Below are 27,756 nucleotides of genomic sequence, written 5' to 3' on the forward strand. Positions count from 1 at the left end.
TGTTCTTTTCAGATAGAGGGCTGAAAAAACCGGGAACGTGAGATCCGTTCCCAAGAGAATCATCTGTTGAATCAGTTCTACTACATAAGAATAGCAGAGTTGCTTGATTATGAAACGGATGTCATATAAATTTTAATAAATTTTAAAAACTAACACAACTGTGGTTTTTATTTGAAAAGACACACTTTGATGAGCATTTTAAAGATTACCTCTTTTAATCTTCTAGCTGGCAGCATTTTCTCTCAATTATTTCATTAATTCTATGAACTGCATCATAAAATTTAAGTTCTCTCAGACTGTTGATTAAAGTCTGACAAGAACCTTTTATCCCACGGGTTTCGTGCCAACGTTCCAGTAATTTTATTTTTTGTTCAGAAGAATCATGCAAATTGTCATGGGCGATCTCATCTATTTCAGCCGAAGAAATACCCAATTTCCGAACCAGCTTTCTGACTTGGTTCACTTCCATATCACGTACAATTTCAGGAATGTAAGGCTTCAAGTTAATATCTGCGAAGGAAAATAAGAAAAAACTGCATGCAATTATAAGAATCAATGATGTATAAATGATGCAATGATGGGTAAAGAACATAGTCTTCAGTCAATTTTAAGTGTGATCCATAGACATAACAAAGTGAAAAGACATCAACCTAACAACCAAGGTATATATGGCTATATATTTAACTAAATTTAAACAAACATGGTTCCCAAACATAGAATGTATCATGCAGCATAGCCAATATAATCTCTTACAGTTTAGCTTCTGAGGGGTTCTAAATGCCTACAAATATTGCAAATCAGCAGACATAGAAAAAGGAGAAGTTAGAAACATATTCAGTTTTTTTTTCTCCTTTTGCAACTTGTGGCATTTTAATCCTTGTTAAATTTGGTCTATTACTCTATTTTTCTTTTTTATTAACATGTAGTACACACATGCACGCATGGAGAGAGAGATAGAGAGAATGTACATAAAGTATAAATACAGTGGAGACTTTAATATTAATTAATATTAAAACTTGTATACATAACAAGCACTTTTGGGGCATGGAAGAAGGGATGTATTGTCGAGGCCACGATTTTCGCAGCTATAACATATAGCTGTTGAAAGTAGACCATGAGAAAATACGAACAACAGTAACAACAAGAAAGCTAATGCTGGAGAAAATGGCTAATAAAGCTATAAAACAAAAGCTTAAATATTTTGCAAAAACCTAATGCAAAGGCAAGAATTATCAGAGAAGATTTCAACGGCAGTTTTTTAAATGGCCAACAAAAAACAGTAGCTAGATACTGTCACTGAGGGCTGAAGAATGAGCTGACAAGAATTCAAAGCAGTTCCTGACAGAACTACTCTTGAAATAATGTTTATCAGGTAACGAAGTATTAGAGGCAACTGAATAATAGAATATTTATAGCAAAGGCCTAGATCAGGGGTCTCCAACCTTAGCAGCTTTGCTGGCTGGGGAATTCTGGGAGTTGAAGTCCACCAGGTTTAAAGTTGCCAAGATTGGAGACCCCTGGCCTAGATACAGCATTCCTATATGTTTAATGAATAACATTGTGCAAGATTACAAGCATAAAGAAAGCTACATTGGATAGGGCTTTCTGTGCAGGTTTCTTTCTAGATCTGATCTGGAAATGAGAATAGCATTTAGCAAGACAATGTCAGTGAAAGGAGAGAAAATTATGGTAATCTTAGCTGAGCTGCAAAATTAGAAGCTGCATGTGGTTCATACATTGCTCAGTGGGATAGTTGAGAGGAAGCAAATGCTTTATCTGGAGCAAATTCTAGAGCCCAGAATATTAAGAATACAAGCCATGTCCAGGGAAGAACTGCAATGTCAAATTTAGCAAACGGGCCAATTCATTTAGGGTTAGGAAGGACTTCTCCCTTGAGATCATCTGGTCGCAAGTTGTAAATTACAGTATATTAGAAGGTCATTGCAAGCCATGGATTAATTGAATTTAGAAAGAAAGTGGAAACCAATTCAATGCTTAGAATTATTTGCCTCTATCAAGCTAGAATAGTACAACTTGGATTGGGAAAAAATCAATAGAATCATGAGGTTCCAGCAAAGCATTAACTAGACCTTACTAGTCAAGGCAAGGGGGACCAATAACCCAATTACTACATTTTGTATCAATGAAAGACCATTCAGTACAGAGCAAATGTTAATAGAATAGAATAGAATAGAATAGAATAGAATAGAATAGAATAGAATAGAATAGAATAGAATAGAATAGAATAGAACAGGAGCACAATGCAACACCCCACAACCCAACACAACACAACGCAACGCAACACAATGCAATGCAACACAATGCAACGCAACGCAACACAACACAACACAACACAATATTTTATTTGCCCAAATGTGATTAGACACACAAGGATTTGTCTCTGGTGTAGAAGCTCTCAGTGTGCATGCAAAGCAACAGGTGGATACACACACACACACACACACACACACATATATACACATACATAAATATAAATATATATAAACAAATAGTGCAATGATTGTGTTTTAGGTTTTTACGCACCTGGATACTTAATTTTCTTAAATTCCTAAAAGGAAACAATTAAAAAAAAGATGAACCAAATCCACACCACCAAGCCTTGCTTCCTTTTTATTTCTCAATATTTAATTTTTATTAAAACTTTTAAACCAGAAAATTAAAGCTAACACAAAGTAATAGAAAGTCAAGAAGAAGAAAGAAGAAGTCAAAGAAAAGGGAAAAGGTACAAGAAAGGGGAGGGGGGGAAGGTTAAAGAAAAACAGACAAGAAAGGAATACAAAGAAGTGACTTCCAATATTCTTAGTGCAAATTCTGTAAAGCAAATGCCACTTTTTTATTAGTACTAGGCAAAATATACTATTTTGCTCCCAAACTGTGAAGTGTCATATCATATCTAAAGAACTCCTCAGCAAAAGCAGCATATATTGATTCAATTTGATCTTACTCTTTGCAATTAAGCCTGGCTCCTGATGTAATCAAATATTAACAAATAAGGGGTGGCTCTGAATTCACAGGAAATTGAAAACATTTAACAATTATACTTCATTACAATCCATTTCTTTGGATTTCTACATGTGTGTTTATTGGCTTGGACCCATTATGTTCAACCAATGACTTCTTCTCTTTTTAATCAAATTAATTTTCAATTTGTGGTGAAGAAAGTAAATAAACAACAAGAATCTCTACAGACTGGAACAATTTATTGAAACAAAGTACTGGTCTATATTCAGGAATATTTTAAAGTCAGAACTGTCCCAGCAGAGACAAAATGTCTGAAGTTAACAACTCTATTTTGTTTTCTGGCATTCTAGTTTATGCATGCATATACCTCTTATTAGTAAATGAGGTTACTAATGCATATGTAAATGAGAAATAAAATACAAAACGGTCTTAAAAAGTCACGTCATTGAACGAAACAAGTGGCAAAGTTAAAAAAAATCAAATTCAGTGCCCAAATAAATAAATACAAGAATAGTAGGTACAGTATGTAGTTCTAAATTTTCTCAGTGTCTGACAGAACCCATTCTTTTCGTGACAAAGAAAAGAGTATTACAATTTTGGGGTATCTGTGTGGATCCATATTATTTTTATGGGGCAGACTTCGATAGCACGGTCATGGCCACAATTTTCACTTTTTGACCTTCCAGTAGATGTCCCCACACAGATGGTCATCTCTACCAAGTGGGATCCTTACCTCAAGGATCAGAAAGGACATCTGGACAAAGCCCCCTCCCCAAACCATTGGACAATTTAAAGATAAGAAACACAAGGAAGCATTAGAGTGGAAAAATACCATTACTATCATTAGGAGCTATACAGAAGCTAGTATGTACTTGTTGGTTCAATGTCTTAGGTTACTCTCTATCACCCTTCTTAGTTCTCTGGATTACTTCAGAAAAGGAGACTCACTATGAATCCATAGTTACGGCTGTTTTGATTTGGAATGTTTGTCCTCCTTTGAATTCTGTGCTCTGGACCTACAAAGGAACACAAATAATTATTTGCTAGGCAGTCTTCAAATAATCAGAAATGGCATATTAGGAATGTGCTTATTCTAAGTGTGAAATGCAGTAATTTCATGTAAAATTTCTGGAATTTGTGATGACTGGAGTTCTTAAACTTACTTTTAATTTACTTAATTTAATTTAATTTAATTTCCAAGTTATATACCGCCCTTCTCCCTGAGGACTCAGGGCGGTGTACAGCCAAGATAAAAAACATAGAATACAAATATTAAAAAACATTGAAAAATATATAAAATTTTGGCCCAAAAGTTAAGAAATCACAGACTGATTAAAAGAATTTTAAAATTTCTTCTTAAGCCAACCCGGCTTGCTGGAAAAGATGGGTTTTAAGGGAACGACGGAAGGCATTGAGGCCATGGATTCTCCTTATCTCCGGGGGCAACTGATTCCAGAGGGTGGGAGCCCCCACCGAGAAGGCCCTCCCCCTGGGGGTCACCAGTCTACATTGAGGAGGCCCTCTCTGTGGGAGCGCACAGGTCGCTGGGAGGTCGTCGGTAGCAGCAGGCGGTCTCGCAGATAGCTAGGCCCTATGCCATGGAGCGCTTTAAAGGTGATAACCAACACCTTGAAGCGCACCCGGAAGACCACCGGGAGCCAGTGCAGCTCGCGCAGGAGCGGTGTTACATGGGAGCGCCATGTTGTTCCCATCACTACCCGCGCTGCTGCATTCTGGACCAGCTGGAGCCTCCGGGTGCTCTTCAAGGGGAGCCCCATGTAGAGAGCATTGCAGTAGTCAAGGCGAGAGGTGACGAGGGCGTGAGTGACTGTGCACAAGGAATCCCGATCGAGAAAGGGCCGCAACTGGCGAATCAGACGAACCTGATAAAAGGTCCCCCTGGTAACAGCCGTCAGATGTTCCTTCAAGGACAGCTGCCTATCCAGGAGGACTCCCAGATTGCGAGCCCTTTCAGTGGGGGCCAAAGACTCGCCCCCAATAGTCAGTGATGGAGTCAACTTCAGTTTGCCACCTTAAAATGGCAGGATGCTCAAAAGAGCTGTTGGGAGAGGCACCCAAACATGGAAGTGAGATGGTGTGTATGGCACGGGGATTGCAAGTTGCCAATGCCTGACAAGGAGCTTATGGCTGACTCCCATTTTTTAGGGATGTTGTCTGTGTCTAATTCCATCTTTTATTTAATGTGCAAGCTACAAAAATCTGGTTGGTGTGCCTTGTGACAATAATGGTATACAAACATGAGAACTGGTAGAAGAGGATCAACAAGTATCTGGCCCAACTTTTACCTTCAAGCAAATATTGATGTTGTCATGCCCCAGCATATAACCTTTATATACTGTTGCTGCTCTCTAGCCCCATCTAGTGGCCGGAGGGATAAATATGCCCAAACATACCATCTTTATATACTGTTATTGTGCTCTAGCCCCATCTAGTGGCCAGAGAGACAAATATCAAGTATATTGTTTAAAGTTGACCCAACCCCATTACCCATCAGCTCACACTCCCAAAACAAGTGCATTTGGAGAGGGCAGAAGCACAAAGAAGAATCCATCTTAATCTGTGGCACATGGTCATCCAAGGACAAACCCACATCCCACACACAGAGCATCGCTGGTGAGATTTAGATTGCTTTCTTATTAATTGTTATGTTCAGCAGTAACCGAATACTGTCTATCTTGTATTTGGTTCTCATTGTGTGTATCCCTATTTTCCCCAGTTTCACCATATCCTGTTCTTTCAATAAAGCATTCAGATCTACGCACAAGGTCTGCTTTATTGGAGGATAGGTGGGTTTAGTTGCATGTCGAGCTGCACACAGACTAAGGTGTAGTGAGGACAGAACAGATGGTGTCAGCTGCCACAGTACACATGCTAGTGTACTTTGCTACAGTGACAGTCTGCCATGAACTCTGGTGAGAGTGGATGGGAGGGGAAATGCTCGCGGGAAAGAGAAAGTAACTTCTGTATCTCCCCGAGACACTGCTTCAAAGTCACCCGGCTGGGAGAAGAAGTCAGCTACACACCAATTTATGCTTGAAGTGACCATTCTGAAAACATCTTGCTTGAACCTGATTGATCATGGGAGGATCAACAATGGGAGGCAGTTAAGGGAGGGAATTTTTGAACTTAGGGATTTTGGCATGCAAGTCTCAGTTATGGCATTACTGCAGTACACTTGACTTCTAATAAAATTATACATTTCTCAACAAATGGGAACCAAGGATCATTTCTGTTTAAAGGGTTAAATACGGGCAGGACAGATGGTTCAAATGCTGTCAGGATAAATCTTCCCATTGTGGATGCATTCCATAAGGGGTCATAATTTTAAATTGGGTGATGCCAAAGGTTAGGATAAAGTGAGTAGACAATATTCTTGGATTCCCTTCAATTTGCTGTCCAATTTTTCTCTATCTCAAAGAAGAACCCTGATTTCCAAAATTGTTGAAAGAGGACACAATTGGATTTTAAATGTAGGATGAAAGCTTTGGGAGATAGTTCTTCCTCTGCATACTTGACTTAGAAAAAAATAAAGTTTATACTGCAGTTTTTAAAGGAAAGTGATATCAACTTACAACAGCGCCACCATAAAATCAGTCCCACAATCAATGCGACAACAGGCAGAATAAACCAAAGCCATAGCAAATGGTCTGTGAAGAAGAATATTTAATAACATCACATTTTCCAATCCATATGGGTCAATTTGCAGACTTTTGAATCTGTTCTGTTAAACAAAGCAACAAATGAAATGCTAAAAATGGAAACAGAAACCACATCTGGTAGAATTGTAAACATTCCTTTGAATGAAACAGAATCAAACAAAATACAGGTAGTCCTTGACTTACGACCAGAATTTGGGGGCAGAATTTCTGTTGCTAAGCAAAAGGGTTGTTAAGTGAGTTGTGCTCAGTTTTATGTTTTGCTACCATTAAGCAAAACACTGAAGTTGTTAAGTGAATCATGCAGTCGTTAAGCAAATCTGGCTTCCCCCATTGACTTTGCTTGTTGGAAGCCATCTGGGAGGGTCACAAACGGCAATCATGTTAACCCGAGAGGCTGCAACCATTGTGAATGCATGCCAGTTGCCAAGAGCCCAAATTTTGATCATGTGACTGTGGGCATGTTATGCTGGTTGTAAGTGCGAGGACTGGTAATAAGTCACTTTTTTTCAGTTCTGTTGTAAGTTTGAATAGTCACTAAGTCAAGGTTGTAAATCAAGGACTACCTGTATAATTGATTACCCATTTTATGCTACCATTTGAAACCATTAGCTTTTGCTAATCCCATGCTGATGCCCAATTATGTCCTGAACAGAGATATAGTAATAATAGTACGTGCTCTATAGGTAAGATCTCTTTTGAGTTGAACTAATTTTTGATGATTTTATGGACACATCCTACTATATACATTATAATGTTGCTCAAACTCTATAGACATACTCAAACTCTTCGGAAGATGAACCAAATTTAACAGTGATTCTTCCAAAGATTGGCCAAGTATCTGCAAAATCCAGATACTTACCATATTTTCCGGCGTATAAGACGACTGGGCGCATAAGACGACCCCCGAATTTTCCTGTTAAAATATAGGGTTTGGGCTATACTCACCGTATAAGATTACCCCTCTTCCAATGCACACCAAATAAAAATTAAAAAAACATCAACTGGCTCACCCACAATGTAAAAGCAGCTGTGCTAGACCCAAAATGGCCCCTGAAACAAGCAGGAACCTCACACAGCCACAAAAAACCCAAAAACCCAACTTTCACACTTTACACACACAAAATTCCACATACAGCTTTGTGAGATTTTGTGTGTTTGTGTAGTTAGAGTGAAACACTACAAAAACACACTAAATCTCAGAAAGCTCCACAAATATTATTTTATTTTATTTTTATTTTTATATGAAAGCTAAATTTAAAACTTCCTAAACTTTAAATGGCTAGGTCTAAAAAAGAACAACTAAAAAAACCCCCAATTAACTATTTTTTTTAAAGATCCCAAAGGGAAAATGTGTTGTCGGCGCTCTCGTAGCATCATCAGTCAGCGCCAGCAACTCAGATTCGGGAAGCTGTGCTGATCTCGTCAAACCTGCATGCCACTCAATGCTGGAACCAGCTGGTTGCTGAGCGGAGCTTCCCCCAGGCATCCAGGGGGATATTACCGACGCTCCGACTTCCCCAGACAGGTGGGGCTCACCATCACTGTGGGTAAGCTGGGGAAGTCGGAGCGTCGGTAATATCCCCCTGGATGCCTGGGATGGCGGGGGAAGCTCCGCGTAGCAATCAGCTGGGTCCAGCATTCAGCAGCATGCAGCCTTGACAAGATTGGCACAGCTTCCCCTCAATGTTGTCGGCGCTCCCATAGCGTCATCGGTCAGCGCCAGCAACTCAGATTCGGGTACCCGGCATATAAGACGACCCCCGACTTTTGAGGTGATTTTCCTGTGTTAAAAAGTTGTCTTATACGCCGGAAAATACGGTAGTGAAATCCAAATCAGTGAACATCACGAATATGGGTTTTCACCATTTTGAGGTAAGAAACTCATGGAAAGAATAATTTAACTCTTAAGATAGATTTTTAAATTGTTTCAAAAACGAGTGCTAGGTGAAAATTGTTTGCTTCCATTCGATTCACCCTGGCTGAATATTGAGCAAAAATAATGAGGGGAGCAGATTTCTGCAATTGTCAATGGTCAGAAAAGAAATCAAAGGCAGGTGAGATGGGGCTTGAACCTCAATAAATATTTATTTATGCAAAGTGCTATTCAACACTTACTGATATTCAAGAGTGGCTTTGATGCCTTCTGGGAAAGATTGATAAAGGACCCAGGCTTCCGCCCAAAGAGAAGAGGCAGCACAGACATTGATTAACGTATTAATACCACTCTATAAAGCCTTAGTAAGACCACACCTAGAATACTGCATACAGTTTTGGTCACAACGCTATAAAAAGATGTTGAGACTCTAGAAAAAGTGCAGAGAAGAGCAACCAAGATGATTAGGGGACTGGAGGCTAAAACATACGATGAATGGTTGCAGGAACTGGACATGGCTAGTCTAGTGAAGAGAAGGACCAGGGGAGACATGATAGCAGTGTTCCAGTATTTGAGGGGCACAGAGAGGAGGGGTCAAGCTATTCTTCAAAGCACCTGAAGGCAAGGCAAGAAATAATTGATGGAAACTGAACAAAGAGAAATTCAACCTGGAAATAAGGAGAAATTTTCTGACAGTGAGAACAATCTCGTGATGGGGCGCTCCATGTGACACGTCTCCTGCACGAGCTGCACTGGCTCCCGGTGGTCTTCCGGGTGCGCTTCAAGGTGTTGGTGACCACCTTTAAAGCGCTCCATGGCTTAGGGCCAGGGTATCTACGAGACCACCTTCTGCCACCAATAGCCTCCCACCGGCCAGTACGCTCGCACAGAGAGGGCCTCTTCAGGGTGCCATCTGCCAGACAATGTTGGCTGGCGACCCTCAGGGGGAGAGCCTTCTCTGTGGCGGTGCTTGCCCTCTGGAACAACCTCCCCCCAGAGATACGCACAATACCAGACCTCCGGACTTTTCATCGGGCCCTGAAAAATTATTTATTTCATCTAGCCAGGCTGGCTTGATCCCACTGTTTCGGTTAAATTGAATTGATTTTAATTGGGTTGTTTTAAATTGTGGCCAAAAATATTTAATTATTTTTTAAACTGTTTTTAAATTTTGTATGTTCTGTTTTTATTCTGGCTGTTCACCGCCCTGAGTCCCGCTGGAGAAGGGTGTTATACAAATTAAAACAAATAAAACCAATAAACAATCACCCAATGGAACAGCTTGCCTTTGGAAGTTGTGGGAGCTTCATCACTGGAAGCTTTCAAGAAGAGACTAGACTACCATCTGTCAGAAATGGTGTAGGGTCTCCTGCTTGGGTGGGGGTGTGGACTAGAAGACCTACAAGGTCCCTTCCAACTCTGTTAATCTGTTAAACTGATTAATTCTGCCTTCTCCTCACTGCCTCTAAGGACATTCCAGGGGCCTTTTTTCAGAGCTGCCAGAAGTCTATCCAGCACCAGATTTAATCCAGCACAAGATTAGATCCAACCATGTTATTCAGTTTTAGAGACAGGCTGATTTTGGAGTCCATTACTTTCCTGGTCCCTTTTGCTGGCTAAAGTGGTAGATGAAATGGTAGATGAAGCGAAAGGAAGTCACAGCAGAGAAAAAGTTTTGGACAAACCGGCTATTAGAGCCTTGACGAACTGAAACGTGGCCTTGCATACATTCAAATCCGGTTCTTCCCATGGGCTTCAACAGGGAGGTATCAAATAAACTCAAGATGAAAGCTACATTCATTAATCAAAGACCCACCCCACTTTACACAGATCACAGAAAGAGATGGGGCTTCCATTGGGTAGTTGTGCTGTCATCTTGATTTTTTTTTTTTACACCTCCTCAGTTACCCCTTGTATCCCTTCCTTTCTGGAGCAATTAATCAAACTTAGTTCATTAATCAAATCAATAGTTACCTTTTGTGGTTTGCGTATCTTTTTCCCTACAAACCGTGTTTTGTGTTGGGGTGCACTCTTTTACAACGATGCCATTTTTACACCTGCAGATAAAAAGTTGATAATAATGAAAAGGTCCAATCAGATAAAGTTTTTCATCCGATCAAGTTCCTCCTTCTTGAATTTTGGTGTATTCTACAATCCCTTTCGCCTTGATGGATCACACCAGGGTTGGGTTCTAAAATTTTTTACTACTGGTTCTGTGGTCATGGCTTATTTTGTGGGCATGGTTTGATGGTCATGTGACAATTCTTTAGGATTTAGCAGAGGTACTGGTCTACCAGGCTTTTAACTGCTTGCAGAGCTGTACCGGTCTACCCATTTGTTTTTGAAGGCACTGGTCTACTCATCTGTTTTTGGAGGCACCGGTCTACTCATTTGTTTTAGGTGGCACCGGTCTACCAGGCACTGATCTACTCATTTGTTTTTGGAGGCACCGGTCTACCAGACACTGGTCTACTCATTTGTTTTTGGAGGCACTGGTCTACTCATTTGTTTTAGGTGGCACCGGTCTACCAGGCACTGATCTACTCATTTGTTTTTGGAGGCACCGGTCTACCAGACACTGGTCTACTCATTTGTTTTTGGAGGCACTGGTCTACTCATTTGTTTTTGGAGGCACCGGTATAACAAGCACCGGTCTACCCATTTGTTTTTGGAGGCACCGGTCTACCACCACACTGCCTTTTAACACTGATCAGCTGTAGGGCGGCCCTTTAAAGCCCCGTGGCAAGAGTTTAAACAGTTTTTTTTCTTTCTAGCTGATCAGCTGAGGCTCAGGAGGCAGCGAATAGATTGGGGACGGGGCCAAATAAAAGGTAAGAATAACGCGGTGGCAGGCAGCTCCCAAACAAAGAGAACCGGTTCGGTGATGTCATATCGTCACCGCTACCAGCTCGGTGGAACCGGGCCGAACAGGGAGGAACCCACCACTGGATCAAACTGGTGAGAGGTGCAATGAAACGCTTGCGGACAAGGAAGGTTCCCACAATTTCCCACAATGCTTGGAGAGATATGCCAGAAGAAAAGAAAGTGAAGACTGTATACTGTGCTCTTTCTTTGCCTTCTCAGCTTTTTTTTTTTTTTTTTTTAATGTTCTGGGCATCCAGCATCAATGTTAGGATTTGGCTTATCCTGTCCAATTGCTGATATGAGTCAAGAGATTTGGTGGTGTATAAATTCAATAAATAGATATGTAGCATTTATTTATAAAAGTTACATCAGAGCCTTTGCTATAAAAAATGTTACATTTAAAAGGACAAGAAGGATGTTGCAACACTCAGAGAAGAGGCATGTGATAACCAAATATCCACCCATGTGTCAACCCATGACTTAGGCAATTAAAGACACTGAGCTTGTCAGCTGGAAAGCTGACAGTCCGGGTTTGAGACCCAAGTGCTGCACAATGGGGTGAGTTCCCGTTACTTGCCCCAGCTTCTGCCCACCTAGCAGTTTCAAAGCATGAAAGTGCAAGTAGGAAATAAATAGGTTTCACTTTGGTAGGAAAGGAACAGCATTCCATGCCCCTCAGCATATAAGCATGCTGGTCACATGATCACTGAAATTCTTCAGAAAATGCTGACTCCCTTAGCTAAGAAATGGAGATGAGCACACAGACACACACACACACATGACTGGACAGGGGAAACCTTTACCTTTATATAAGGGATAAGATCAGATGACATATCTGGAATTTCCCAAAATGGAAACATTCCAGGTTTCATGTGATAAAAGAGGAAAAATTCAAATTATACCAATGGGAAAGCTTGACAGATTTTACAACAATATAGTTGAATTTGTACAATGACCAATATGAATCAGAAAATGTTCCAATTTGATTCAAAACTTCAAACTGAACCATTATATTGGTTCCATTCCGACTGCTGCATCAGTTTAGGAAAATATACCTTTGTGTCTGTGCAGAAGTGCCTCAGTAGAATCAGGGGTATCTCATTCAATCCATCAATTAGAATAAATTTTCCAGTTCAATTAGCTGGTTCATTTTAATAAAGTTGTCTTTCACCTTAATCTCCATCATAAATATTTGCACAGCCGTAGATATGGGTAATCCTTGATTTACGATCATTCATTTAATGATCCTAGGAAGTTACAATGGTGCTGATAAAACTGACTTATGACTGACTGGTCCTTGAACTTGGCTGTTCAGTGCCACGTGGTCATGCAATCGAAATTCAGCAACCAGCATGTTTTTACGACAGTTGCAATGTCCTGGGGTCAAATGATCTCCATTTACAATCTTTTTAGAGAGCTTGTAACAGACAAAGCCAATGGGGGTAAACTGGATTTGCTTAACAATTTTGTGATTTGCTTAAGGATTTCAGCAAAAAGGGAATGACTCGCTGAATGTGAGCACTTAGAAATAGACATTTCAGTCATAATTGTGGCCATACGTGAGAACTACCTAAATAACCTTTTTTAAAACAACAACACAACAACCCAAAACCACAGACTCGCCTGAAATAGTAAAACACATGACACAAAAGTGAAATTAATTCTCAACCATAATGCGCCACCTGGTGTTTGTTAAGTTAGTGTTCATCTTCTGTTCCAGAGGTAATGACAGATTGAAGGAGGCATCTCCCAGCATCTTATAAAGCCTACTGTTCTTGGGGATTTAGAAAGAGATTAACATTTAAGATTTAGAGACAGTAAAACAGTAGTTATTAGAGAGAGAGGAGTTGTGGGGAGAGAAAGGCAGTAGTGTTATATGGTAGAGTTGAAGAGTTACAAGACGGAGGAGTATTAGATGGTCTATTTTATACCATGTACATTAGTCTAATATAATAGAAGATGCTGAAGAAAAACCTAGTTAATCATCTTGTCGGAAATAGCAATTAGCACTTAGCAATACACTGCTTCATAGTGCTTTACAGCCCTCTCGAAGAAGTTTACAGAGTCAGCATATTGCACCCAACAATCTGGGTCCTCATTTTACCAACTTCGAAGGATGGAAGGCTCAGTTAACCTTGAGCCGGTGAGAGTCGAACTGCCAAACTGCAGTCAGCAGAAGTAGCCTACAGTATGGCTCTACTTGCCCATAGAAATAGTCAGAAAAATACCTAGGGCCATCTATGTATCTTACAATCTTCCCATGTGGATAATACATATATTTGAGACTATAATAATTATAGAAAGTTATTTTTATATGACTATGGCTCAGTTGCCATACTTGACCTGCAAGTACATCTTAATGCTTCAAGCACTTAATTTTGTTCAGGATCTGATTTCTTGATAGAATTTTTTTCTGATACAGACAAAAATGATACTATATATATATATATATATATATATATATATATATATATATATATATATATATATATATATATATATATATGGTCTTTGGTTATTCGGGTCTTCTCCCACGTAAAATTGGAAGTGTCTTGGTGACGTTTCGATGAAGTCTCATTCGTCATCTTCAGGCTGGTGTTCTCGGCTTCGTGCTTCCAGGAAGATGACGAATGAGACTTCGTCGAAACGTCGCCAAGACACTTCCAATTTTACGTGGGAGAAGACCCGAATAACCAAAGACCTATATATAATATTGTTTGTATAAAAATCTGCATCTAGCACACAGTCAATAAGGCAATTTAGGCCAGGGCAGCGCATGGCTGCATTCAAAGCATTCAGCTTTCGAGTTGGGATTTTTTTTTCCTGCTTGTCAGAAGATAATAAGCCCTTATCTTCAAGGTCATGGTATTCTCTGTGGCCTCAAAATCATTACAGGTATTTCTCCTTTAATGAGGTTTAATTGAGACTGGAAACTCCATCCTTAAGCCACTTTGATGTAAGCTGAAAAACTACATACTTTTTACAACGGCAGTTTTGGCAGTTCTGGTGGTCGTCATTAAATGAGAACCCCATGTGACTGTGACCTCCAATTTCTTTCTGACTTCCTCATTGACTTTGCTTATGGGGTGCCGCATAAAAAGTTGCAAATCACCTTTGCAGAGATGGCAAAGATTTCAGCATATCTAAAAGATCGGACTCAAGAGACTTATGTATGGGAGTGGAAGAAGTGGATAGATTATGTACAGAATAAATATCAAACTAGGAAATATCAGATAGCTTTTAGCTGAATGTATTACATAGGGATAGATTAACTGAATGTTATTTACGAAGAAATGAATAGCTCACAGGGGGTGGAATAGTTAGGGGTTATAGTATTATAAAATGTGATTTTGATTTGGATTTCATCTTGAGGAAGTCATGGGGGGTGGGGAGGGTTAGGGAGGGTTTTTTGGGGGGGAAACCGGGGGGAAAATGTATTTGTAAAACTTTTTAAATAAAATAAAAAAAAAGTTGCAAATCAGGATCATATGACTGTGGAAATACTGCAAAGGCCCTACGTGTGAGGCCTGGTTCTACAAATACTTGTTCAGCTTTGTTCTAAGTTTGAATAATTGCTAAAGGTGTGGATGTCAAAGTTCCTATCTCATCTGCTTCAGTTTGTGGAGATTCTCAGTCATCCAGGTCATAGTTGTCTCAGAGGTGCTTTTTTCAAAAGGCAACTGGACTGTTTTTTCCTTGAGGAAGAAGATGTTTTGCTTTTCATCCGAGAAACTTCATCACTTCTGGCACAATGGTGCAGGCAATAGAAGGATAGATTCCAACAGGATGAGGTGGGGTTGGAAGGATCATATTTCTTTGCAGTCATCTGGTTGTTAGCACTCTCCCTGAGAGCTCTTGAGGCCATGTGGGGGCTTATCTGTGTCCTCAAGGTCACCTATATCAGAGTGCAAATGGGGATGGAATCTTCTTGAAACTGCTGAAAGGACTAGAAGTATCCATCTATCAACAGAGTGGAGGCATAAAACACCACCTGTCTATCCTGTCTACAACACCTCCTTTCAGCAGTTACAAGAAGGATTCCACCTAATCCTTCTCCCATCATCCTGCCAGAACCATTAATGCTTTTTGGATGAGAAGCTAAACATCTTCTTCTTCTTCTTGAAGGAGGAAAAACAGCCCAGTGGCTTTTGAAAAAGCACCTTCGAGACATCTGATTGAGTTTCCTTACTATTTTCCTTTTGCTTTCTCCCTTCTAATGATTGTAGACAGCTGGAGGATTGACTAGAAGTGCCCCTCCCCATTTCTATTTCCTTGTCTGCTGTTGGTACTACAAGGAATCTCCTGCCCCTTCCTCCTAAATATGTTTTTAGCTTTTATAGCCCTCCCTCCTTCAGCCTGAGAAATGCAAGGGCTGAAGAAGATTTCCATCTCTTTGGAGGCTAGAGTTGCTTATATATTTCCTCTGGTATTTCTCCCTACCTCTTTCTGATCGAATAAGTTCCTTACTATCCTCACCGGATTGGACAGATGCTTCCCAATATCAAAGCCTGATGGAGAATAGCCAAATTTCCATTGATTCAGGAAGGGGAAAAGAAGTGACTTAGAAATTAAACCCTAGGGGAGACCCACACTTATGGAATATGTGTGGGTGTAATGTGGATGTGACATGTCTATCTATCTATCACAGGAGTGTCAAACTGGAGGCCCATGGGCCGGATGCGTCACATGCAGGCCACGCCCACCCCAGCTCCACTATGGGAAAAACGTCACAATACATCATGTGACGGCAACAGGATAGCAATAGCAATAGCACTTAGACTTACATACTGCTTTATAGTGCTTTTATAGCCCTCTCTAAGCGGTTTACAGAGTCAGCGTATTGCCCTCAACAATCTGGGTCCTCATTTTACCCACCTCGGAAGGATGGAAGGTAGAGTCAATCTTGAGCCAGTGAGATTTGAACTGCTGAACTGCAGCTAGCAGTCAGCTGAAGTACTGCACTCTAACGACTGCTCCATCGGCTCTTGTGATTTGGCAAGTTTGACACCCATGATCTACCAGCTTGATTTCTGAGTTCTGTCATAAGAAATCTTTCCTGGACTTCTTGTTTGCAATAAAGCAATATAAAATGTGAACCTTCCAGGTAGGTTGAATTTCTGGGGAACAGAGATAAATTGTCACATCTGCACTGAATAATATGAGTATCTAGTTTTGTCACTCATAGTAGGTGTACTTACGGATCACATATCTCACAGTGGCGGCAAGGCTTAGTCGAATTGCAAAAGAAACCCATCATACACCTACATTTTACATTCTGTGTGATGGTACAATTTTTTTCAGGTTCCATTCCTAAAATAAATGGAAACATTTTGTTATTCAAATGTTGTTGTTTTTTTTTAAAAAAAAATATCTCATTTTTAAATGCCTGCCAAGCTTTGAAGACTAAGCATCCTCTCCAGGAAAATAATGCTGCTCTTCAAATACATGAGAGGATTTCAAATACGAAAGACAAAAGGTTATTCTTTGCACTGCCACTGGCCGTGTAAAATACACATTTCAGGAATAGACGTTTGACAGAACATTCAGAGAAACTTTTAAATCAGAAGTACGTCACCCATAAAGCCAATCTCTACTTGAAAACAGGTCTGTGGTTGGAAAAATGAAGATCTTGTGAAGATCCTCTAACTCTGAACTTGCTTCATCAAATCAGGGCTAGAACAAAGTGGTTTTCAAATTGTCAGGTTTTTTTAAAAAATTCTCAAGTCTGCACCAACCCTCAGTGACTCACGATTGTATATTTCTTTCCAGCTAGCATACATCAGGAAGTAAACATTCTTACATGTTTTTAAGTTGTATTCAGAACAGTCTATTTTGCTGAACAGGAACCCTGTTGGTGTTCATAGATATCTGCAGCTTGTGAGGGCCATAACTTAGATTTTCTGTAACCAAATGAACTAAATATCCTTTTCTCCTATGTGAAATACATTGATGTTGAAATAAAATATTGTTGATCATACATACCGTGCACTGAATCACAGTAACTACATCGTAGGCATTTAGTTTTATAATTGTCTTTATCCATATAATCTTTACCCTCTGTGCAAGGTTTGCAATTGGTTTTAGGATTGCTTCTGCAATCTAACGATTTGACAACAGAACCTGTAAAAGAAAATGTTTCAGAAAAGGACAGTAAAACCCTTCTGATTAGGAACATGGCAGATTTAGGCCAGGGGAGACATTTGAAACATTGAGAGCATCCTATACGAATTTTCATAGATTAGTTACTGTGAAATCCATAGGTAACCACAAATGGTACTATTATTGATGGGACTGCTCCATCCACTAGTCCATCAACAGGACTTCTGTGCTATCAGCTTACATATTATGTGTTTCAGCCCTATGAGGAAAATCAGATGAGCAAACTGATTATTATTATTATTTACTTTATTCACTTTACTTTACTCCCCCCTCCCAATAGTTATGTCAGGTGTGTTGTGGCCCAGTTATCTGTCTGTTTGGATTCAAAAGTCCCACAAAATCTTGACCTTTTCAAGAACTTTGTCAATTTGGTGTTCCCAATAATTTTTGTCGCATTGGAGCACAAACCTCTGGCCAAGCTTCCAACGTATCATTTTGGCAAATCGATCATGATGTTGTAGATAATCAGTTTGTGAGATTAGTTTTGTTGTCTTTTGATTCAAGTTATCAAGTTCTAGCTGATTTCATCTTCAATTTGATTCACAGTCTGGGACTGGTAAAAACTTAACAGTTCAAGTCCTAACCAAGGACCTAAGAGCTAATAAGGTAGCAACTGATAACAACAACTAGTACTACTACTACAACAATATTCTATGCCACTTATCTCACTGATATAATGACATTGGGTAGATTATTCTTTATCAAGATAGTTATGGTTACAGAATCTTGCAAGTCCTGCCTATGTTTTCCCTGCCTTTTGTGTCTTATGACCCAAGGAGTTGGGCAGTAGTCAGTCTGAATCATCACAGTGTAGGAGTTATGGTGCAGAGCTAGGTGTGGAAAGACCTAGATTTCCCTTAGGCACAGAAACTATCTAGGTGACTTCGGCACAGTCATCCTCCTCTCTTACCCTTAGACTGAGAAATTACAACAGCTTGTGGGTATATTTTCAAAAGGGAGGAACAGCTCAATGCTTAAATTAGAGATATCTCAGCCCATGGAAGGAACGGAGGTGTGGAAAACATCTCAGAAGGGACTTTCCCTGGTTCTCTGCAAAGTATAGGCAAGGCGAGAGAGATATGCTTTCAGATTTGCAAGATTCTGTTACTGTAACTTTACAATAAAGTACTCATGGTATTGATTCCCTATCCAGACTACATGAAAAGGCTGTCAGAAGTTGAAAAAACATCTGTCTACCAACTTGCAATGGACTAGGATGGTAGACTATGATCAATGAGCCTTTCAGTGATCTTCATTTTGCAGTAGATTAATTCAGGCTGTTAACATTCATTCATTCATTCATTCATTCATTCATTCATTCATTCATTCATTTATTTCCTGGTCTGCTCTGCTTAGAAAAAATACCCATGTTTTTCCTTTTCTAAACATGCCTCTACTGGGGTTTAATCTGAGACTCAGAGGCATTCTGGGAAATGAAAATGATACCTCAAACCAGCGCCCGGCCTTCCACACATGCACTTTGCTTGTGTGCATGCCTTTCGTGCATGTGCCCAGCCTCAAAAACATGGCTAAATAGGATGGTATTATGCCAGGGCAGGTGGACGGGCAGGCCCACCTGCATTCATTGCTACCGATTCGCCCGAACCAGTCCGAACCAGCTGAATACCACCTCTGCCTCAAAATAATACATTGTTTAGTGCTTGCTTCCCATTTATTATTTTAAGAACATGCATTTGAAAGAAATAACATTATTAATAATTAATATTAAATATTAAATTAATTAAATTAAAATTAAATATTAATAAATAATGTAGAGAAATGGAGTTTTGCAAGCCTCAAGTGAGAGTACAAGTCCAAGAACATCCCCTTCTTGACCATTTTGGATTTCCTGACTCACTTGGATCTATGCACAATCATCTAATGGAATACATTATTGGAAGAAGGCTTATTAAATACATGGGGCTTAAACAGCTTACTTGTTAGTATTTGACCACATGACTAAGTTTGCAAAAGTAGATTTACCTATATATTTTCTTTTAAGAAGATTATGGGAATGACACTTTATATACTAGGATGAAAAGTGGGTATGATGATCTCACTTACTTACTACTCTCATTTCCTTGTCAGGAGATGGAATGTGACAATTTGCTGCAGCCAACACGCTGTGGGCAACTCGTTATGGGCAACTTGCTGTGGCTAACTTGCCATGGCCAACTCAACACAGCCAACTCACCATGGCCAATTCAACACAGCCAACTCACCATGGCCAACTCAACACGGCCAACTCCCCATAGGACAATTTAACAATTGAATTTAACTATTTAAAATTATTTAAAATAAATAAAAATTCTTTTAATTTTTGCCATTCACATTTCATTCTGTCCTTCCTTTTGCATCCTTCCTTTAATGATTCTATTCCACCATTTCTTTGATATTAGCATAATTCTTGTCTCGCAGCAAGTTACCCCGTGGCGAGTTGACCATGGCAAGTTGGCTGCAGGAAATGGTCTTAGACCTGTGAGGAGAACAGAAGAGGGGAAAAAATGCTGCCAGTAGCATGTTTCCCTCTCCATCTTTACATTCCATTCACAGCACTACATATTCATGTTGTGTGTTAATGTTTCAGTGTTTTAGGAAAGTCTTTGGCTTTCTTCTTAAGGAGAAGTTTTCTTCTTAAGAATCACTTCTTAAGGAGCGATTCCTCAAAAGCGGTTCAACTTCCACTTCAAGAAAAAACAAGCATAGGCAGTCAGGTTGAGTTATTCAGAGTCATCTCTGAAGCAATGCCACACTGCCTTCAGTCAGAATGAGAGATTGCCTGCATGCATGAATAGCATAAAGGAATACTGGGGGACTAGGGGGGGTAGACAATAAAGATGGCAGTTGCGACATCAAAGCCCTGAGCCACCTTGAATATTTTGAGACACATTTCACCTGTAGTGTATCAGTCAAAGCTCAGGAGAAAAAGAGATATGGAGCTGCTGCAGTTCTCTGTAATGGTCAAATGTTCTGATGCCCTGAGGAAACACCTTAATAATAGTCACTAAATAGACCAGGATAATGCTGGTGGGGGATGCTTTTCTTCCACTGCTATAAAGAGAAAGAATGAGAAGAGAGAGCTCTTTTCATCAAGAAGGCCAGTCTTCTAGTTAACATAACCAAAACCACACGGCAGACTTCTCATTGTGCAAAGTACATCATTGTGATACCATTCAGCCTTCAGGCCATCTAGACGCCACCACATGCTCTCCGGGATCTTCGCTAGAAACTTGGCTACGGCTAAAATTGAATTTCCAAGTTTTTGTCCTTAAAGTAACTTCGGCTATGTTATTATTTTAAAAGGTTTTTTTTCCTGCGAGCTGCCTGAAACTATAGAAAAGTCAAAAAGCACAGCTTCCTTATTCCTGTGTCATTATGTACTTTCTTCCAGTCCCTGAGGCAATAGAAAAATATTGCAACACACTTTGTGTGTTGTGTGCTGTGCTAGCTAGATCAAACCCTATCCAGCCTCAGTGACTAAGTCGATCATGGGTGTGTGGCTCTTATAGATGCAATAGGGTTCAACTTGAGGAAAGTGATGGGTAGAGCCTCCAAATATTATCTGCTGGCAGGAAAACTACAGCAGAAGGAATGACTACTCCATTTGTCAACTGAAAATAGAAGATTCCTTGTAATTATGAGCCATGGAGGGAATTTTAACTTCCATTCTACTAAGCAGAAATGCATTTCAACTGTTGAGACCCAACCTGGCAAGATCTGAAACGAAGAAGGCAAGGTAGAAGTACACAGGGGTAGCCCTGTGTTTTTTTTCTATTTTAGCTCTTCCACTTGGTGAAAAATATGTTAACAAGACTTTTGTAGCCCAATGGAATAAATAGAGGGTATGGATGAGGTCTGAATGCTACTGGAATATAGTTTCATTAGGATTCTGCTCCAGCTAGAATGGTGTTTCTCAACCTTGGCTGCTTGGAGAAGTGTGGACTTCTTCAAGCAACTAATTCTGCAACCAGCCTGGAAAAATTGAGAGTTTCCGCAATCCCAGAGAGGTGGAATGCATCATGTCATTTTGCAACCCATCACTAGGACCCGTGCTTTAAACTTGGCAACTTGAAAGTGTTGGGTTTCAACTTCTACAATATGAAGCCAATATGGAGAAACACCAAACTAGACAATGATGCATTGATAGATCAGAAAAGGAGACTGGCCTGCTCATCTTTGCAGTGGGGACCTACTGCTGTTGGTGATCTTCTGCCTTCCAACTAATTTCATGCATTCTCAAAAGCACCCCTGAGCCATCCTAAAATGAGCACACCTTAATAGCAAAACCATCACAAAATCCAGATTTCATCTCACCTTTCCATAGTGACATTAATCTTTTTTTTTTTTTCTATTTCTCTATGATAATACTTACCAGGCTTACAAAGGTCACAACAGACACGATTGATTTCATATTGCCCTCTGGGACAGCCCTGGTTAGTCTGAACAGAACCACCAATGAGTAAGGATCTGGCAGCCGTTAAAACAAGAATCTGTAACAGAGAAGAAAACAAAGTATTATTGCATTGTGGCTTTTAGTCTTAGAGACTATTAGAGGTGATTAGTGCTGTGTTACTAATTGTACTCTGTGTCAACTTACCTCTAAAGTTATTTTGGAATTCCTTAGCAGAGACTAAGTTAATAAAAAACAGAAAAAATGAGTGATGTGAACAGATGATAAGAACACTGAAAGAAATAGGATCAGAGGTGGGTTTCAGCAGGTTCTGACCAGTTCTGGAGAACTGGTAGGGGAAATTTTGAGTAGTTCGGAGAACCAGTAAATACCTCCTCTGACTGGCCCTGCCCCCATCTATTCTCTGCCTCCCGAGTCCCAGCTGATCGGGAGGAAATGGGGATTTTGCAGTAATCTTACGCTGGAGTGGGAAAGGAATGGAGATTTTACAGTATCCTTCCCCTGCCATGCCCACCAAGCCACGCCCACCAAGCCATGCCCACTACTACCAGAAATGGTAGTAATTTTTTTGATTTTTTTTTTTTTTAAACAAAACATAAAACATAAATCCATCATCCATTACAATTGCAAACAGTATTTCGGTCGGTTACAAGTTTTTTTTGCTTCATCCCCATATTCAAAATTTACTAATTATCTAATTTCTAATCATATTATCAAACAAATGAATATCCTCATTTATCATTTATTTAACTATGGCTTTATCGCTTCATAAAAATTATTTTCAAATATATTTATAACGTTCATTTCATGTTTCATATTTCATTTCCATGTTTTATTATCTAGCCATTGATAAAATAAATCCCATATCTTATAATATTGTTTATCTCCTTGTTCTCTAATTTCAAATGTCAATTTACTCATTTCAGCACATTCCATGATTTTCTTAATAACTTCATCTTGCGTTGGTATTTTCTCATTTTTCCAGTTTTTAGCAAGGTAGTAAAAATTTTTGAATCCCACCATTGAATAGGATGATGGCTACAATGGTTCTGGTGGCACTATTTCATTTATTTATTTCAATTTCCAGGCTGCTCACTTCCAAAATATCTCTGGGCACCTTCACAAGTTAAAAGAACGTGATATAAGACAATAACTATCCCAAGAACAGAAACATGCTTCAATACCATTTTCCAGGTTAAAGGGAACTACCAGAATATAGAAGTATATAAAAGCTATGCTAATTTGTGGATGGGGGGGGGGGAACTCTCAATTTCTGATGTAATTCTGAGGGCCCACCTCTTTTTGCTGTACAGAATAGACAGCTTGCAATTTCCTGTCTTCTGTGATAATAGCACCAGGGGTGGGGGGTGGGGGGAATCCAGCATTTGGCTGTGCCAATTCATGGTTTGGCCATCGATTTGCCATACATGTAGCACCCAAAAAGTGTCAAACTCAGGAAATCAGGAGTCTAGGCGGTTCAAATGGATATAGGTTTATTGTGCGTTAATGCTCTCTACAAAAGTCTGAACTACTAATGGTCAAAGCCAATTGGCAGTTGATAAGTTAGTTAGTTTAGTTAGTTTATTTGATTTGTATATTGCCCTACTCCCGAAGGACTCAGGGCGGTGAACAGCCAAAAAATAAAATACATAGATACAAAAAATTTAAAAACCAGATAAAATCAAATTAAATCATTTTGGCCCAGACAGATTAAAACACCCCAATAATTTAAAAACAGATTAAAATTTACATATTTAAAAAAGGGAAGAGATTAGGCCAAGCCCGCCTGATGGAATAAAAAGGTCTTCACAGCGCGGCGGAAGGTGCGCAGATCCGGGATCCTCCGTATCTCTGGGGGGAGCTCATTCCAGACAGTAGGTGCCCCCACAGAGAAGGCTCTCCCCCTAGGGGTCGCCAGCCGACACTGTTTGGCTGATGGCACCCGGAGGAGTCCCTCTCTATGAGAGCGTACTGGCCGGTGGGAGGCTATTGGTGGTAGTAGGCGGTCCCGTAGATAACCAGGTCCTAAGCCATGGAGTGCTTTAAAGGTGGTAACCAAAACCTTGAAGCGCACCCGGAAGACCACCGGGAGCCAGTGCAGCTCGCGCAGGAGAGGTGTTACATGGGAGCGATAAGAGTCAGGGGAATTCAAACTGGGCTGGACTTAGATCTCTTTGCATGAGGGATTCGAGGCTCATGATGCATTTGACCCCTCCCTCAGATCCAGCTTGGTCATCTCCTATATCAGCACCCAAGGAACAGATAGGTTGGTAGCTCCTGACATATGAGGATAGTCAGTCTCTAGGACAGGGGTCAGCAACCTGCGGCTCTGGAGCCGCATGTGGCTCTTTCATCCTTCTGAAAGCTCACTGTCCCTCAAAATATGAGTCACAACTGCCATTGTGGGACATTTGCCGGCACACAATTTATTGAGCTTTTCGACTTCTGGTATGCCAAGCATGGATAAACCCAAGAAAAGAAAAGTTTCAGAAGAAAACAGAATGTTTAATTCAACTACATATGCTAGTTTTGTGGCCGCTCAGGAAATAGTCAGGGTTTTGTGGCTCCTGGTGTTTTCTTTTGTTTGGGAAACAGATCCAAATGGCTCTTTGAGTGTTTAAGGTTGCCGACCCCTGCTCTAGGATATTCTGAATGGCTCACTGTGGAGACCAATAATGAACCTTATAATAAACAAGGACCAGTTTTAGTTCTTAAGTAGTACGGCTGTGCATATCCTTACACAAAAAGTGCTTCAGCATATGCAGAGCACATATGAAGAATTAGTTTCTGAATCATTAAAGCAACTGCATCTTTCCCCAGGATGATGTGGCAGCTTCGGAAACAATCTCCAGCTACCTCCATGATTGCTCCAGGGGTGGAAATATAATGGAAATAGTTGTGCATTCAATATCAACCAGAAACAGTTTCCCAGTAGCAACAGCCTGGGGAAAAAAGATCTGGCTGTTTTAATTATTTGAAAAGAAATGTCAAACATTTCTTCCCAAGGGTTTGCACAATCCTCCTTCATAAATCCCATGTCTCTTGCCACCTGGTCTAGAAATACATGATTTAATTCTCCCATGCATTCTCCTTTCTGATCTTTGTATTTTAAATCCAGCAGTATTGGAGGTAGGTAAATGTACGCAACATATTCTGTCACAAATTCATCCCTCTGGGATGTCTGGTCCCAAATATGATTAAAGTATGAAGATAATGCCATACCAGTGTGATGGAAGCAGGAGTGGGCTTCAAAAATTTTAGCAAGGGGTTCTCTGCCTGGTTGCTGGGTGGCCATGGCCATGGTGGGCGTGGCCAAGTCAGCCTCCTGCATCACGGTGGGGTGTGTCTGTTTTCGCCCTCCCTGGGCTCCGGAGGCTTTTCTCAAACCTCCGGGAGGGTGAAAACAGCCTCCCCAGGCTCCAGAGGCCCTCTGGAGGCAAGAAATGGGTCCGTTTCTGGCTTTCCCAAACTTTTGATAGGCCCATTTTTCACCCTCAGTGAGCCTCCGCATGTGCCATGCACTTACCTGCATCCAAAACAGTCTGAGTGGAGACTTCTGGGAGGGGTGAGATAGGGTGGCCAGGGCCAGCCAGGAGTGGGATTTGGGGGTTCTCCGAACTGCACAGAATCTTAGCTAGAGGTTCTCCTGAACCCCTGTGAACCCCTGGATGGAAGCTTACTCATTTTTTTTTCTATTCCTAGCACCATCATGGACACTATCAGTCAACAGGCCTAATACAGAATTCCCTTTTCTTTTATTCAATTAAACACGGTCTCTTTTATTTTCTGATGTAAGAGGAAGTTAAGCTGAGAACTGTTCAGGTATAAGAGTTTTCCCTCCCACAGAATGTCAGGTAATTTGTTAGTATAGGGGTATGTTACCTCAAAGCACGGAGGAGTTGAGTAGATAGAAATGCATTTCTGAATACTACACCGCTCCTCTGAATAGAAACCTCCTTTTTCATTAAAAAAAAAAAAAGCTAGTTCATCCAAAAGAGCTTCCCTGGTGTGCTACTTTGTTTAACTGCAGGGACTTTTTCACATGAAAGTTTCACATTTGAAATTAGAATTGGTTGTCCAGAAACCGCTAAAATAAGATGAAGAATCTGAACCACTCAAGTGAAAAAGATGCAGAGGTAACTTTCAACTTGAATTTAATGGCACATCATCAGAACTGGTATTGATCATTTTTTATACCTTTCCTATCTAATGACTTTTTTTTTTAAAGGAAATTAGCATGGTAAGTAATTATAAAGACCTTTGAAATTTTATAGCTTTGAATATTCTGTGCAGACAGAATGGGCAAGCACCTTAAACAGGAACCTACAATATTGTCCTGCTTCCAAAAGATATTTTCCCAGGATGCAGGATAATTTAAAAAGTTCCTGTTTACAAGAATGAACTTGAATGACCACTTAAATTATTGCAGTTGAAATATTCTGAGGTTTTAACTTCCCAGTCAATCGAAAATTGTCAAATGATTTTAGTTTGCGGTCCATTGAGGAAATAAAGGCATTCTTTTATATATTGCCTATATCTGACAGTTTGTCAATTTCTATTTCTACAATTCAAAGAGAAAATGCTTTCATACCTCTTTTTGAACTGAACTACGTACAGACTTCTTAGTACCTTTCTTTTCCACTTAAAAAATAGAATAGAATAAAATGCAACATGGTTTTTGTGTAAAGTTACTACTCTTGTTAAAAGCAACAGACAGAATAATTTCAGCTACATAACAATAGATCAAAGTCTCAAAGATGTTTTTTTTTTTTTTGTCCTTCAAAAAGCAACTGGACTGGGGTTGTTTGTTTGTTTTTTGGTTCCTTGAGAAAGAAAAAGAAAATGTTTCGTTTCTCATGTGAGAAGCTTCATCAGTTGTGATGCCGGGGGTATGGAAGTATAGGTATTGACAGTTGTGACTGAAATGGAAGGATTGCAACCCCCACTCCATTCAGTCAGAACCTATCCTATATGTGGAGACTCTAGAAAGAGTTGAGAGAAAAGCAACAAAGATGATTAGGGAACTGGAGGCTAAAACATATGAAGAACGGCTGCAGGAACTGGATATGTCTAGTTTAATGAAAAGAAGGACTAGGGGAGACATGATAGCAGTGTTCCAATATCTCAGGGGCTGCCACAAAGAAGAGGGAGTGAAGCTCTTCTCCAAAGCACTTGGAGCAATGGGTGGAAATAATCAAGGTGATAACCAACCTAGAACTAAGGAGAGATTTCCTAACAGTTAGAACAATTAATCAGTGGAACAACTTGCCTCCAGAAGTTGTGAATGCTTTTTAAGAAAGGTTTTAAGAACAGATTAGACAACCATTTGTTGAAATGAAAATGTATCATTTTCATACAGGGTTTCCTGCCTAGGCAGGGGGTTGGACTAGAAGACCTCCAAGGTCCCTTCCAACTCTGTTAGTCTATTATATTCTATCCTTCCAGCCCTCCACCCTCCAGTCTCAACCTTCAGTACCTATCCTTCCACCACCACCCCTTCGCAATCAGAACTGATGAAGCTTCTTGAATGAGAAGCGAAATGTTTTCTTCTTCTCCCTCAAGGAAAAAAACAGTCCGGTTGCCTTTTGAAGAAGTGGAGGAAAAGCACCTTTGAGACAACTGTGACCGGGATGTCTGAGAACCTCCACAGACAGACAGGTCAAAATGAGCAACTGAATTTCTGCTACCAAAAAATACCCCTTAGGTGAACCCTTTAAGGTAGAAAGCTCTACGTATGGATAAATACTTACAGGATAGATGATTAAGAAAAGCAGCGGCTGCAACAT

The 27,756-nt window shown here is 40.1% G+C and overlaps 1 protein-coding gene across 1 annotated transcript; it reads right to left on the reverse strand.

Annotated features, from left to right (window-relative positions):
• Positions 1-198: 198 nt before the first annotated feature.
• Positions 199-27,756, reverse strand: FAS (Fas cell surface death receptor). The gene is given in 12 exon segments (XM_070946298.1): positions 199-246; positions 248-510; positions 2,545-2,569; positions 3,931-3,985; positions 6,487-6,504; positions 6,587-6,650; positions 10,510-10,592; positions 16,599-16,710; positions 17,383-17,520; positions 21,932-22,049; positions 22,157-22,189; positions 27,721-27,756. Coding segments are annotated over 12 exon segments (993 nt in total).

Source organism: Pituophis catenifer, unplaced genomic scaffold, assembly GCF_029215685.1.
Source record: "Pituophis catenifer annectens isolate HBS135680 unplaced genomic scaffold, rPitCat1.0.hap2 SCAF_6, whole genome shotgun sequence".
Lineage (NCBI taxonomy): Eukaryota > Metazoa > Chordata > Lepidosauria > Squamata > Colubridae > Pituophis > Pituophis catenifer.